The sequence below is a fragment of the Ochlerotatus camptorhynchus genome, unplaced genomic scaffold (genome assembly GCF_037179485.1).
Source record: "Ochlerotatus camptorhynchus isolate MF236.1 unplaced genomic scaffold, CSIRO-AGI_Acam_v1.1 ptg000434l, whole genome shotgun sequence".
NCBI lineage: Eukaryota > Metazoa > Arthropoda > Insecta > Diptera > Culicidae > Ochlerotatus > Ochlerotatus camptorhynchus.
The window spans coordinates 2,136,451-2,151,396 of record NW_027040920.1 but is presented as its reverse complement, the minus strand read 5'-3'; the positions used below and the strand labels follow the sequence as shown (position 1 = coordinate 2,151,396).

General features: G+C 40.2%; 1 protein-coding gene across 1 annotated transcript; it reads left to right on the top strand.

Moving 5' to 3' along the window:
* Positions 1-1,100: 1,100 nt before the first annotated feature.
* Positions 1,101-14,694, top strand: LOC135711724 (mucin-2-like). The gene is made up of 2 exons (XM_065234693.1): positions 1,101-1,158; positions 13,852-14,694. The coding sequence occupies exons 1-2, from the start codon at positions 1,156-1,158 to the stop codon at positions 14,692-14,694; spliced, it is 846 nt and encodes a 281-aa protein (XP_065090765.1). The 5' UTR covers positions 1,101-1,155.
* Positions 14,695-14,946: the final 252 nt, after the last annotated feature.

The following is a 14,946-nucleotide window of genomic DNA, read 5'->3' as shown; positions in this document are numbered from 1 at the left end:
CTTCTATAAAGTTTGCTGAGCTTGCACGCAGTTTTGTGAACTTTTATTCCTGAATTTCAACGAAATTTCCTGAAGATATACGTAGTTCCTTGATGTGCTACAGCACTCCTCGAGCTTTTGCGAAGTTCTCCGAACTACTAAAAAGTTTCTTGAAATCAAATGACTTAACGTCACTTCTGAAAAGTCTTATGGATTTTTAAAAAAATTAAAAAAGAAATCACTACCTTCACCCTTCCCCTCATATTCAGTTGCAAATTTGGTAAGTAGACGTAAAGTCATGTGAAGGTATCTCGTCCATCTCATTGAAGATTTTTTTTCCTAAATAAACCTGGTATCCCTGCCCTGGATTCACTTTGAATAGAGAAAAGATCGTTTTAAAACCTGATAATATTCGAGAAACTTTGTTTATTTTTCTTTAACATTCATGCTCACACTAAATTCTGTGATTTTTCCTTAAAAGCGAAACCCTTTGCACGTTGATCGATTAATCATGAAACATCGTCAAAGCATCGGATCAACACTGCTTCCGGATATGAATAGTACAAAACCAAACAAACATCAAGTAACTATTTTCCGTTTCGCATCAGATCACTTTGCCAGTAGATTCTTGGAATTTGCACTTCATTGCCTAAGTCTATGTCTGCACCAGTAGGTACTACTGACCCACGAAACACTGCAATGGGGGAGAGAGACAATAAGCCCATAAACCAGTCAAAGCTAGCACCGCAGTCCAGGTTTCCAACGCGCACCGTCCGACGGAACTGCCCCTTCACCCGTGGTTTATGACACGAGCGTTGAAACCTGCAAACACTACTAGGTGCTTCTTTCGGTCACTTTTGAGCTTGGCCTCACTGGCCCTCTCCGACTAAATACTTTTCATCTCTCATCTTAACAAAAAAAATAGAAGAGAGCCCAATCTGTCGCCTGGATCTAATTAAACTCCGATTAAAACCGTACCGCTGCAGATTGGACCAGATTAGTCGCTAGACAGCGGTCGTACGGAACGGATTGAATTCTCGAAACGAAAAAAATAAATAGTGAGTGCGCGTGCAAATCTAGACACAGTTGCTGCTGATTTCAAAAGTGATTCTGCGTTCCAGTTGTTAAAGGCTGCTTCCAGTGGAACAGTAAAGTCGGCCAAATAAATCAGGCACAATGGTAATAAAGTGATTTTGGGGATGATTTATTAGTACACTACGGAATTCTGCTGGAAAACGAATCAAAGTTGAAGCAATTGTTGCGAATAATTATGATGCTACCGGTCTTAAGTGGAGCACGCGCGATTGAGACACTTGGGAACTGGAGAATGGCCAGTTTAAACAAAATAATGGTCGGAACGCATTTTGGGCGGCAAGGTTAAACGCGATGGTGGCTGTTGTGCGTGTCTGAAGATGGTCGGGAACTACCGATTGGAGCTGGTGTTTGGCGATGGTTTAGTTTAGGCAAGAACAATGGACTAATAACTAATTACTGATGTGTAGCTGGCGATGAATTCAGTTGGCAATTTGGTTCAATGGGAGTCGTTGAGACAAAGCGAAATGAACATTATAGTTTTCTGGTAAAAGAGCAATGTTAGTGTCGAGAGCGCTTTTCTGATGAACAAGCCAATTAATGGTGGATTGGCGGACTACTAAATTTGTACTGAGATAAAAGATGACCTTTTGCAGTATTGTGCATCCGACTGAAAATCATTTCTCGCTGGTATCACTGGTCTCCCCATGCCTCTAATGTCACTAATGACGTTGGAAGTCGCTAGTCTATAAAAGGTACACCTTGTCCTCAAGCGTTCTCTGTGTACGCGAATGGGATCACCATCAAAATGAATATCTGATGAGATTTTTAAACGTTTATGCTAATTCCCAATGATAAATGGTAGAATACATGCTTTCGAAACAACTTTCTACCAATCTGCATACAATTTCGCCGGAAATTTCATTCGACGCTGAGGGAATTTATTGTTTGGAAATCTAAATGAACCCTGTTAGAGGTAACGTGTATCACTATCCGTGGAGTATCCGGAACTTACCTGAGTATGCAAATGTTTGACACTGAATATCAGTATCCCGGGGTATCCAAATCATATCCGGGTGTGAGCGAATGAAAATGAATTTTAAAATACAAAGATACAAATTCGACTTTTTTTACAAAACCCGTGCAACAGCCTTAAAGACAGGTCAATACCGATAACATGCCACTTATAAACATAATTTTCTGTCCAAATCCATAAAAAGGATTTTAAAAATAAAAAAAATTATATTTAATTATGTATATCATATCCTTCTTAAGAAGTTAACTTCACAAAAAAAAAATTAAACTCTATTCTCTCAAGTACTTTCATGATCTAAGATTTTGTTCGTCTTATAAATGTTGTACAGTGTGATAAAACAGGTTTTAAGCACTTTTTGTACACATCGTGCAATATTTTTAGAACTTGTTTCATGATCTTAGTAGCTTTAGCATCCATGGAAAAGGTTGTGAAGAATACACAACAATTTACAATTGTTTTGGCCTAATTTGACATCAATTCTGAACGTCATTTTTGCTGCAAAATGAAAAAAAAAATTTAGTTGAAGATGCTAATTTCAAGTAACAGTAATTTTTATACGATAGATGGAGGAGATAAATGTATAGAGTTGATAGTTCCGTTAGAGTACGGCAGTGTGAAAATTGCATATAGATAGTAGATAGCGAGCTAGGACAACTTTTAAGGAAGGTACAAATCGGTTTTTTCATCTCTCTTTCCCAAGCTCTCCCTTTGGAGAGGGATGGCGTCTGGATGCCTTCCTCAAATAACAAGTGCGGTAAAAATCGGTAGAACTGTTTCAAACACATCGTTGGTACTTGAGCGGTCGGCGTTCATCTCTTTTTGCCAGTGGTGGAAGGGGGACACCCCTCACCAATCCTCTACAAAGGGGGAGTTTGGTAAAGAGAGATGAAAAAACCGATTTTTACCTTCCTTAAAAGTTGTCCTATCTCGCTATCTACTTTCTATATGCAATTTTCACTCTGCCGCACTCTAACGGAACTATCAACTCTATACTTTCATTTCCTCCATCTATCGTATAAAAATTACCACTTTAGCCTGTTACTTGAAATTAGCATCTTCAACTATGTAAATCGTTGACTTCACGCAGAAGTAGTACAAAACATATAGTCAAAGTATTAAAATTTAGATTTTCACCTAGAATGACCCAATTCAATATGTTCGCAACTACAACCTATTGAATGCCGATTGCTGATGCTGAATGGCAATTTTTCTTCTTTCCTTTATTTAACGTCGGTCTCTGTTCCGCAATCTAGTGCCAATCACCGACGGACATCGATTGCCATCCATTGACGGCAATCGAATGTGCAGGTAGGCAGCTTCCACACCTGCGTAGGATATCGCACCCATTCAATTCAACGCACATGGGCCGGGACCAACGGCTTTACTTCCCTTCCGAAGGAAGACGTGACCAGAGATTTTTATGCTTCAGAAAAATCCCACTGACCTCGGCTGGGATTGTAACCAGACCCATCGGGGTGTTAGAAAGCAGTCACGCTTACCACTACACCACCGGCGCCGGCCATGAATGGCAATTGTAAAGAGCATCTTCAAAAAGATATTAAGAGTTCTAAAACCTTGAAATATTCAAAAATTTACTGTTACGATGCGTTAAAAAACACAAAAATGCATTGTCGAAAACCTTATAAAAGGAACTACATCTATTATGCCTTTTTACAAGTATGCAGGCTCGCGGCATAATCAAGGAATTTATGCGATGTACTCATCTGTTTATCCCAGAGGGCAGAAGAGGATCGCAGAACCGTGGGGAATTTATTTTCCTTTTAGCGGTGTCCAAACCTGAGTATCCCAAGTGGGGCAGGATAGGATCGCAATCCAAAGTGATTCTTTGATCGAAAGTATTAATGAACTGCTTAGGTGTATATACGGAGTTTTGTCATAATACATTTTACAATTTGTTGCATTGGCATGGTGTGATTTATATTTAATTACTTTGAGCTTGAGCTTGAGCTTGATTGACCGCCCACGGTTGCTACTCTGTTACTGCCAGATCAGCTGTAATTACACAGAGAACCAATAGACGATGCTTGGGACTAGCAATCATCCTCAATGTGTAAAAACTAGTGATCTTAAATTAGGCAATACCAGCGCCGGCCGCGCCCGAACACAGGTCAAGAAAGGAATGGGAAGGATTGTGTTGACGTGACACTCGCTTTGATGGAAGCCGAGAACACCTCTGCACTTCCACGAGGAATCACTGGGATGTTGGATAAGAGGGTTGGGTTTGCAGCAGGGTTCGTTTTGGTAAACGATAAGCTGAATTAATGTCCTAACGATCATATAACGCGAAGGAGCTTGGGACTAAACCCACGGTCTTCTGCTCAGTAAGCAAGAACGTTTGCCACTAGGCAGACGAGCACCTTTTTAATCACCGAGTTGCTGTTATTACCATGTAGTCATATTAACAAATAAAACGATTGACGAATCTTGAATGTGGATGGCCCTGAGATTAGACTCATGATGTTCTGCTCAGTAAACAAAAACGGTTGCTCTAAGGCCACCGAGCCCCTCATATCACATAATACCGTTGCTCAAATTTGTGTATCCATTCAAACCCGGAACCAACGAAAACAACGAGTTTCGCAAAATACACGATACACAAGCGATTTTACCATAAATCTCTTTGATATGTAAGTACCTGGGATCGCGTTTTTCTGCTCAGTAAGCAGGCCACTGTAACCGACGATCTTTCAAATCCGAAAACTAATAACTACGAAAAAGTACTTAGGCTTTCATTAAGTTCCACTTTCACGCGACGTTCAATGACAGGGTCCTATCCAGGATTACATCTGAAAAATCCAAATCTGGCCAACGCCCACCTAAACCTGTTCTAATCCACCTGAAATGACTAACGAATGGAAGACTTTGACTACAGTCTCATTCAGTGCCTTATGGCAACTTGATGATTCTATTGCGCTCATCTTTTGGCACCACCCAGGGGAGACTTGGTCCTGTACCAAATGCTTAACTTATCTCCATTCCACTCAGCTACTCGCAATTTCTTGTGATATAGTGGGCGGAATATTATTATATGAGACAATTCAATGCAGACGTCTTTCCAAATTTGGCAGATCGACAGGTAATCGGTGAGTTACCACGATAGTTGCTATTCAACAACTCGACAACGTCCCATCGTCAACGCCTGCTATGAGAATTTCCCATTGCAGACGCCAACGAAATGACGTCATCGAGCTATCGATCAACTACCCTGGTTATCGCCTGGTACCTTATAGCACGATGCTAGGAGGCGAACCGGAAGAATTGATGAGCTACCTCTTCCCCCTCTTTATTTCTTAATATACATAAATAGACAAAAAAAAAACACATCGGTATTAAAAATATAATGAAATAAAATTCGACCGAGACAAGGATCGGAAACAGGAACACTAACAAAAAAAAATCGGCTTATAACTTCCACTTGATTTGAAGTCCATACATGTTGTCATACTAAAAAAGGAACAACCTAAATTAATCTGCATGTAAAATTTTAATTATTTATACCTACTACGCGATATTGCCTCACAAAAATAAAAATCAAACCAATATGGGCTTTCAATGACATGTAAACATGCACAATGAACTAGCGTCATATTGAATAGCACTATGAGTGAACTCATTTATTTTTTCAAACGTGAAAATCACTTAGGGTTTACGTGAAACGCACATAGAATCTGTGTATGTGTAAATCACGTAAAGTTTATTAAAAATTCTGGCGGCTTCGAAAGGAATTTCGGTTCACATATAAGTGGTATCATGTAGCGGTTACTTGGGCCACGTAAAATTGACAGCAAAGTAAAAAGAGATACCCTACGTGATTTTTCACATAACAATAACGTGTCGATTATTTTGAGTGTAGTCTTAACCACTTCAAACTAGAGAACAGCGAATAAAAGATTGGGGATCACGTAGATAAAAAATAACTACCTAACTCATTTCTTCCTTGTTTCAAAATTATCCTCGGTGGACAAAGCCGAGTCTTGTCACTATCAACAAGGCATAAAAATTAAAAAAAAGGACAAAGCTGTGTTCTTTTGATTACAAAAACTCATTTTTCCTTGTTTCAAGATCATCCTCGGTCCAGGCAATCCGAGGACTTATCACTATCAACAAGGTATAAAAAGTAAAATGGGCTAAGATGTGTTCCTTTGATTACTGAAAAATCCTGTTCCCCTAGTTTGAAGTAGTCAAGACTAGGAATCGGTGGTAGATCTTACATCCCGTAACGTACCACGAAAAGGTGATCTACCCACGTTACGGGGCGGTGTGATTTATATTTAATAACTGTAGGCAAAGTGAGATGCCTATAACGGTGTGACAATTCTATGTTTGTTTCATTGATGTCAATGTGCTTGCTAGGCTATTAACGTATTGAAAGATGTAACATGATCTGCGCATTCGGGTTCGCTGTTCTGGGTGTAGGAAAGGTAAATGAATAATTCTTTTAGGCAAGTCTATGGTAGAAGTGAACGCTGCTGACGTGAGTGCAATTCCATGATATGCATTTTTCTGTCTTATCGGCAAATTTAGTAAGTTCAATTCTTACAATGGCGTAAATGATTTTAGCTACATATGACACATCTAACATGATACCAGTCCTTTAAAGATTATGTTTTGGTTTGTTTTACTTTGTTAAGTTTTAAAGAACGAACTTATTTTCGATACAGTCCTTCAGTACTTAGTATTTCATCATGGGACCTAATGAAAGTACGTACCAAAAATTGATCATCGGGTTCTCCCGTTTCAAAAAAGAATGCAGCAGGTTCATTCAAAACTACCTCTCTTGAAATTAGACGCTTAGCGTTATAGCACATCATGGTACTATTTTAACAAACGTTGATTTCACAAAAGACCTCTTCTGTTAATTTCTTCAAAAACAGTGAACATAAGAATTGGATTTCAATATAAAGAACTGCAGCGATGTAAATTTTATATTTATGCGTTTATAATTTCCCCCGTGCACGTGATTTCTGGCTTTTAGAATTAATCAGCAATGTTCGTTCGGTCGATCCGCTTAAGCTCAATGTTCACGGCGTCAGCTGTATGAACTGCTGATGATGGAAAGAATCAAGGCATTTTGGTGGAACCTAGGGTGGAACGTCCCTCTCTAATTATAATACAGGGTGCGTGCGGTATTTCTGACCTGAATTCAATATCAATATCTCATTCTTGTATTGTATTATTAAAATAATTTTGGCATAACCGGATAGCCAATGCTTCTATAAGTCTGAGAAAAGAAAAAGTTTATCGAATGTTATAAATAAAAAGATGGCTTCACAGGAATGCATTCGTTCGTCAGCTGTGAATTATCGGCGTACCGGAAAATTTTATTTTTTCTCTTATGACAAAAACATCAATCAGGATCAAAAAATTAACCGAAAGAATAACAGATGGCTTGCGTCTAGACGTTATGAAGTTTCAATCATCATATCAACCAAGGGGTTTGAATCTAGACGTATCCACTGAAAGAGATGAGATACTCCCATTTTTTTACGTAAGACTACGTCTTTAATTTCTTTACTGGGGATCACATTGAAAAATGAAAATTCAGACATGTAACGAAAAAACCCAAACACGGACGCAACAATAGAGCGCAAATCGAACAAACGACACATTGTTCAATGCTCGGTTGATTGCTCACCATTTCACCAATGAAAGGAAGGGAGGAGAAAAGCAGCGATGGAGGCGACCCCGGTGTAGTGGTTAATATCCATACCACGCCAAAGTCACTTGTTCAAATCTCACCCCCGGACAAGTCACGAATGACCCAAGAGTGTTAAAGTGACTATAATAAAAAAAAGCAGCGATAATAAAAAGCTTGCCAAATATGGAAAATGGCAAAACACACGAACATTGAACGTGACCCTATTCACTCATTTTTGCATTGGCGCAAACCAAACCTTCACTAATTTGTTGTACTAAGTCTAAGCTTTAAAAATAATAGTTAATATTATGTCCCAATTTTCCACCTTCTTCCTTATATGCAGTCTAATATAGGGTAACATAAAGTTAAAAAAGTGGTATAATCTTGCATTAAATCGAAGACATCATATCAAGAAAACTGGCAATTTTTCTAGAACCCATGCAACCGATATAATAGCGCTGCGCTTGAGTGAAGGTGGAAGTAACGCATAGAAAAATGAGCAAACACACCAACCTTTCTTCTGAGGATGTAATCTTTACTATCAAATTCGTTCGAAGCATTTACCTTTGAGCGGAAGATGACGCGATTGTAGCTGTCTCATAGCATTCGTATGAGAAAATGGAAGAGTTGCCAGTCTTCTTGATTTGTTGTTACTTTACTCCGTTTATATTTGTCTAGAATATTATTAGCTTAAAAAGATATTATGTAAAAAATTTACAATTAAAAAAATAAATTTAACCTACGTAGAAAATTGGAATCTTCAGCAAAGTTTCATATTTTGAGTAGTTCTGCAACTTTATCCAAAAAAGTCTGCTTCTATCGAGGGGTAATCAGGAGGCACATTGCGCATCTCGAAACGAAAGACATTTTCTACGAACGGTTGTATGAAAAAATTTTTCGTTTCGAGATGCGCAATGTGGCCCCAGCTCTGCACATTGTGCCGAAACACATCGTGGCACACTGATTGGCGGGTCATGGCACACGATGACAAGTATGACACAAAATGTAATATAAAATGGCATCACTGTTTTGTGTTGACATTTTTCCCACTCGTTGCTACACGGTAAGAAAAAAGTACCCAACGGCCAGGATACTTTTGCCTACTTTTGACTAGTTTGTCTGCTACTCTCCTTCTAATGTTGTCAACAACGGAGGAGCAAAACCACCCAACAGGGGACCTAGTAAAGTGTGGGATCCCAACGTTTAGTATAATCATTTTTACCTACTTTTGGGTATAACTAACTTACTTTTGGGTAGAAAGCTAGTGGAAAATTCCATACGAATTGCACACAAGTAAATGAAAAAAACTTTGACCCGCTTTACCTACTTTTGGATTCCTGCACTATAGCGCCAAGATGAGTGAAAAGAACTCACTTTTGGGTACTTTTTTCTTACCGTGTAAGGTTTACTTCTTCGTTTACTTCAAAGTAAGGGGAAAAAGGATTTTTTGTCAGTGCTATTGTCCGCAATCGTAATATTTTTTCCTTTGGTTTAACAACAGCAAAAACGGTTATCTTCCATTTAATTCCACTTAATTAATTTTGGTATCCATGACAGATACGTATTTCGACTACAATGTGCAGTCTTCATCAGTGTCATTGAGTGGGAATGACACTGATGAAGACTGCACATTGTAGTCGAAATACGTATCTGTCATGGATACCAAAATTAATTAAGTGGAACTAAATGGAAGATAACCTTTTTTGCTGTTGTTATTTAGCATTCTGCTAACAACCCAATTTCATTACTTCATTTCTTTGGTTTGTTTTCCGTCGATCTTGTTTTCCGTGCTGAGCACCAATGCTACCGACGCGCCAGGAAGGCAACTCCCACACCTGGACTCTACCTATCGACCCATCAACTCATGAACCGGGGACCAACGGCTTTACTTCCCTTCCAAAGGAAGGCGTGATCAAAGATGTTATGCCTCAGAACATCCCGGCGGGGCCAACTGGGATTGAATCCAGGCCTGCTGAGGTGAGAGGTAAACACGTTTACCACTACACTACCGGCGCCATTCAATCGTAATAAGAGATTGTATAATTGACGAGACTCTCTTTGTCCTTATGCCTTCTGGAGGATGAACCTCTACAGAAAGTCCACACGGCTTTTGAGGCTCTAAACCATTTGGTGGATTATTTTAACTTTTGGTTAAAATTTGACAGATGAAAAGTTATCGATTTACCCTGCTATCCGAGCGTGGTTACTTCTGACAGACTAGAAGTTAAATTTTGACAACCTTGGCTAAGTTCTTCTCGAAAACCGGTCGATCGACAGCACAGGGATTTTCGAACATAGAAAATAACTTTCGAAATGTCATTTTTAACCACGAGTTAAATTTAACTCGGCAAATGGTTCACAGCTTGAGAGATGTCCATAGTTTCAGGGAAGCAAATACTCATTTCAGCTAAAATAATGTTTTTCGGAATAATAAAACCAAAAGATGGTAAAGGGTGATACGGTCAAAATTTGGTCAAGGGAAAACGCGTGTAAATCGGTGAAATCGTTTATTTAAAACATAAAATTAAATTTCTTTTTCAAGTTCAATTAGTATAAAATTCAGGAAAAATATTCAGTTAGGCTTCCGCTTTTCGAAATCCGAATTGCCGGGTCTTACGCTTGACCCCTGCCATAAGATTTTGTACAGCCACCTTGTCCACCTTCTTCGCCGCAGAAAGCCAGTTTGCCTTGAACTGCTGCTCGCCCTTAGCAGTTTTTTTGGTCTTCTTTAGGTTCCGCTTGACAATAGCCCAGTATTTCTCAATTGGGCGGAGCTCTGGCGTGTTGGGAGGGTTTCTTGTCCTTGGGAACCACCTGCACGTTGTTGGCGGCGTACCACTCCATGGCCTTTTTACCGTAATGGCAAGATGCCAAATCCGGCCAAAACAGTACGGAACAACCGTGTTTCTTCAGGAAAGGCAGCAGACGTTTATTCAAACACTCTTTCACGTAAATTTCTTGGTTGACAGTCCCGGAAGCTATGAAAATGCTGCTTTTCAAGCCACAGGTACAGATGGCTTGCCAAACCAGATATTTCTTTGCGAACTTTGACAGTTTCATGTGCTTGAAAACATCTACTACCTTTCCCCTTCCTTTTGCCGTATAAAACTCCTGTCCCGGAAGCTGCTTGTAGTCGGCTTTGACGTAGGTTTCGTCGTCCATTACCACGCAGTCAAACTTCGTCAGCATCGTCGTGTACAGCCTCCGGGATCGTGCTTTGGCCGTCGTATTTTGTTTATCATCGCGATTTGGAGTCACTACCTTCTTGTAAGTCGATAGTCCGGCTCGTTTTTTGGCTCGATGCACGGTTGTAGACGATACACCCAGCTTATTTGCGGCATCTCGGAGAGAGAGGTTAGGGTTTCGCTTGAAACTACCGGCAACTCTCTTTGTCGTCTCAGCGGCTTCCGGTTTTCGATTTCCCCCCGATTTCCAGACTTCCTGGCTGTCGACATACGTTCCCCAAACACTTTAATTACATTTGTAACGGTTGATTTGGCAACTTTTAGCGATTTTGCCAACTTTGCGTGCGAGTAGCTCGGATTTTCGCGATGCGCGAGCAAAATTTTGATACGCTGCTCTTCTTGCTTGGACGGCATTTTGACAACTGAAGAGTGAATTCCAAAATCAAAATAGGAGCAACATTCTACACACACACACCTTCAAAATGAGGGGTGTTCAGGTTTTTTAAATGCAAAATTGAAAGAAATACGTCAAGTTGATATTGACCAAATTTTGACCGTATCACCCTTTATGATGACATGTTTTACTTGTAACCTACAAGAAGAGGTTACAAAGTATGCGTTTGAAACATAAAACCTGTAAATGTCGCTTTATATGAGTCACAATCAGCGATTTGATGATCGCTGAGTGAGTGAGTGAGTGAGTTTGTGAGTGAGTGAATGTGTGAAAAATCGCTGATTGTGACTCTCATGAAGTGAAATAAACAGGTTTAATATGTCAAACAAATTCTTTGCAACCTCTTCTTGTATCTTACCTATTCAAAATATGAGCATAGCATCTAATTATTTCATAATAATTAAAAAAAACATTGTTTTAGCTGATATGAGTATTTGCAACCTGGCACTGCAGAATGGGCCAGAATTAACTAGAATTAAGTATTAACTTGATGGCCATAGGATCCGGACCGAGAGTCAATTGTATGGGTAAGGAACATTGCAGCGTTAATGTACGGTGTTACCAATACCCCGGTTCCGAACGATCCCACCATTCTTTAGATGTATCTGCAATCGCAGCTGTTTCTCCGAATTTAGTACCTAACCACGACTGCTGACACTGGGAAGCCACAGCAGGTCTATTGCTGCTACTACTACCGCCGGTGGGCATTTTAGGTCGAGTCATTCCTATTTTTCAGATTGTAGTATTGCTTGAGTACCATAATGATATTGCAGGCAAGATTCATCTTCCACTTGCCAGTGGGGTACTTGGCTTCGGAAAATGTTTGCCAGAATGACGCACGATAGAGAACTGTCTGCTCCTGGATGGACTACTTCTGCCATCAGTCACCCTTCTCCTTCTCGCAGAGGGGCTAATCTTCGAGTGCCACTTCCTTGAAGCGGATGACCATCAACCAGCTCGTTGAATATTATTTAGCGATTAAGTTTCACGATTTTTTTCCGTCCTTGACTTGAAAATGTAAACACACAATCTCAAAAGTCATAAGTGCACGGTTGCCAAACTCATGGCTTACTGAGACTGATATCTTGATTGCCACACGCCTAGCTTTCGGCACAGATAAAGTACTCGGCAGTGCCGAGTCGGCACAGATTGGGATTTGCAGAGTTTAACACCTCTTGGCTTCTATCTCTTTCAGGAAAAATATAAGGTTTTTCATGTTATTCATATCAATGATATCAAATATCATGATCAATTTTCGAAATTGTAGAATCAACTTAATTTATGCCAAGTTTTTTAGCTGTGCAATGGCAAGCAATGGGCCAAACAAGCCGAAAACTGCAACTCAAGGCAACAGTTTCTCGGTGGGAAATGCAGATGTAAGTTCTATATTTCATTAGAACTACGAACTCAATTGAAACAATGTTTGTTAACAAGCAACCACCAAGGGGGCCCATTTTGTAATATTCGGCAATATAAGACCATGATCTCCAATTTCGCAAGCTGGAAATCATCTCTGCTACAACTTTGCTGAAGAGCATAGGGGAAATGGATGTCATTCAGCAATCGACTAAAATTTCAATAGCTACCAAACATATCCATTAGTACCGACAAAATGACGCGTTCATCTAGATAAAATTGATAAATGGCAGATTTTTAGCGATAGGCCCAATCTTAGATCCATTGACCAACATTAGAGCCGTTTCCCCTACGTCTTTAATTTCAAAAAGTATTTTTTTATCTATATCAATAAATTGAAATCACCTTGATTTAAAACAAAAACGGCCACAAGAAGAAACTTTTAAAACTAAAAAAACTGCACAGAAGTCATTCTAAACTTAAGACTAAAGCAAAAGGACTTATTTCTTGCTAAATTACCATCCTGGACCACTGTGCAATGTCCCTTGATAATTTTGGATAAAATGCCAAAAAAAACGCGGTCGAGATCTCCAGAAAATGTCATGCAAAATGATTACAATATATATTTTTCGAACTATTCCCGAAGTTTTCGTTCAGATGCATTTAATGAAGGAAAATTGTCGAATTTAAATTAGGTTTTTTCGGAATTATAGAAGTTCTTCGGTTAATACTTTATTTCAAACTGTACCCATCTCTGGTGTTCACTTCCTTATACTTTTGATTAGAAAATAATCAACTCTATCTGTGTTGAAATCTCCAAAGCCAGTACTGGCATAACGGGGAGCCCAGCAAATTTCATTGGTAAGTTTAGCAGACTTGAGGTCAGAATCCTGTGATGACCTCAAAAATTGTTCAGCAGAGTTATATCAATCTGTCAATTTCATCCCAAACATTCAAACAGCGAAACAAAGACATTTTTAATGATATGATTTTTGTAGGCAGCGTTGTTTAAATAAAAAAATTTGCTTTCTCCTTCATAATAATCGCATCTACTTTGACTGACCAAAAAATACCAACAGTTATTTCATCCAACATAACAATTTTGTTCTATAATAAAATTAAGTAATATTTTGTCCTTCTTTACTTCCAGATCACGTCACTCGTTCTCGGTAATCTGCTACTGCTCGCCACAAGGATCGCTGCAGAAATACCCACACAGGCATTCAACGGCTACAACTACCCAAAACCATCGGTTCCATTCAATCACGGCTATGTCTACAGCACACCAAGCTGCCCACTGAGCCTACCAAGCACAAGCTACGTCACCGTCGCGGTAACGGAAACCCGAATTGTAATGACAACCCTGCCGCCAGTGATCTCCACGGATTTTGTCACTCTTCCTCCGCTGACCGAATACCTCACGCAAACGCAGACGCAAGTGCAGACCCTCACCTTAACCTCCACCGACTATCTCACCTCCACCACAACCGAATTCCGAATTCAACCAACCACCGTCACCTCGTACATCACATCGTCCTACTGTGCACCGAGCACCTACTTACCTCCGGTACCTCCGACCAACACTTACCTCCCGGCAGCCACTCCTCCTCCTACCCCCTCAAACGTGTACCTCCCGGTGAACCAACCACGGCAGCAGCCTCAATACGTTGAGCAAACGACCCCCAACTCGTTCCTTCAGAGTTTCGGCTTTGCCCAGGCAGGACCCATCAAGCGGATGGCCAACGACATCGAGGCCAACTCACTGGACGAACCCCTAGGACAGAACAATGACCAATCTTCATCGAGCAGCGAGCAGTCGCAGGCAAACATCGCCGCACCACCGACGACGTCAAATCCTCCACCAGCAATCAACATAATCTACCTGGACCGTGGTGAATCCGCTGCTGGTGGCAACGCGACTGCGCCACCAGCTGACCTTATGAACTGGTTGCTCTGCCGGTTCAGCCTAGTCAGTAAGACCTGCCTCAACTGAAAAGGGGAAGCTCGGCCACTGACAGTGACGACGGTTATGCGCTCAGAATGCGGATAAGAGGTGTAATAAAAAGATACTTAGTGATATAATTCCGTGAGTGATGATGATGATGATGACAATGAGATTCGATCGAAATAAGAGGAAGAAGCTTAAAAGTTTGTTTTAGTTTGCATATATCACATTCCGAGCTGGAGTAGCTTTCGGCCTGCGTGCATCAAGATTGGTGTTTTCTGTGATGGCATGATGGGATCT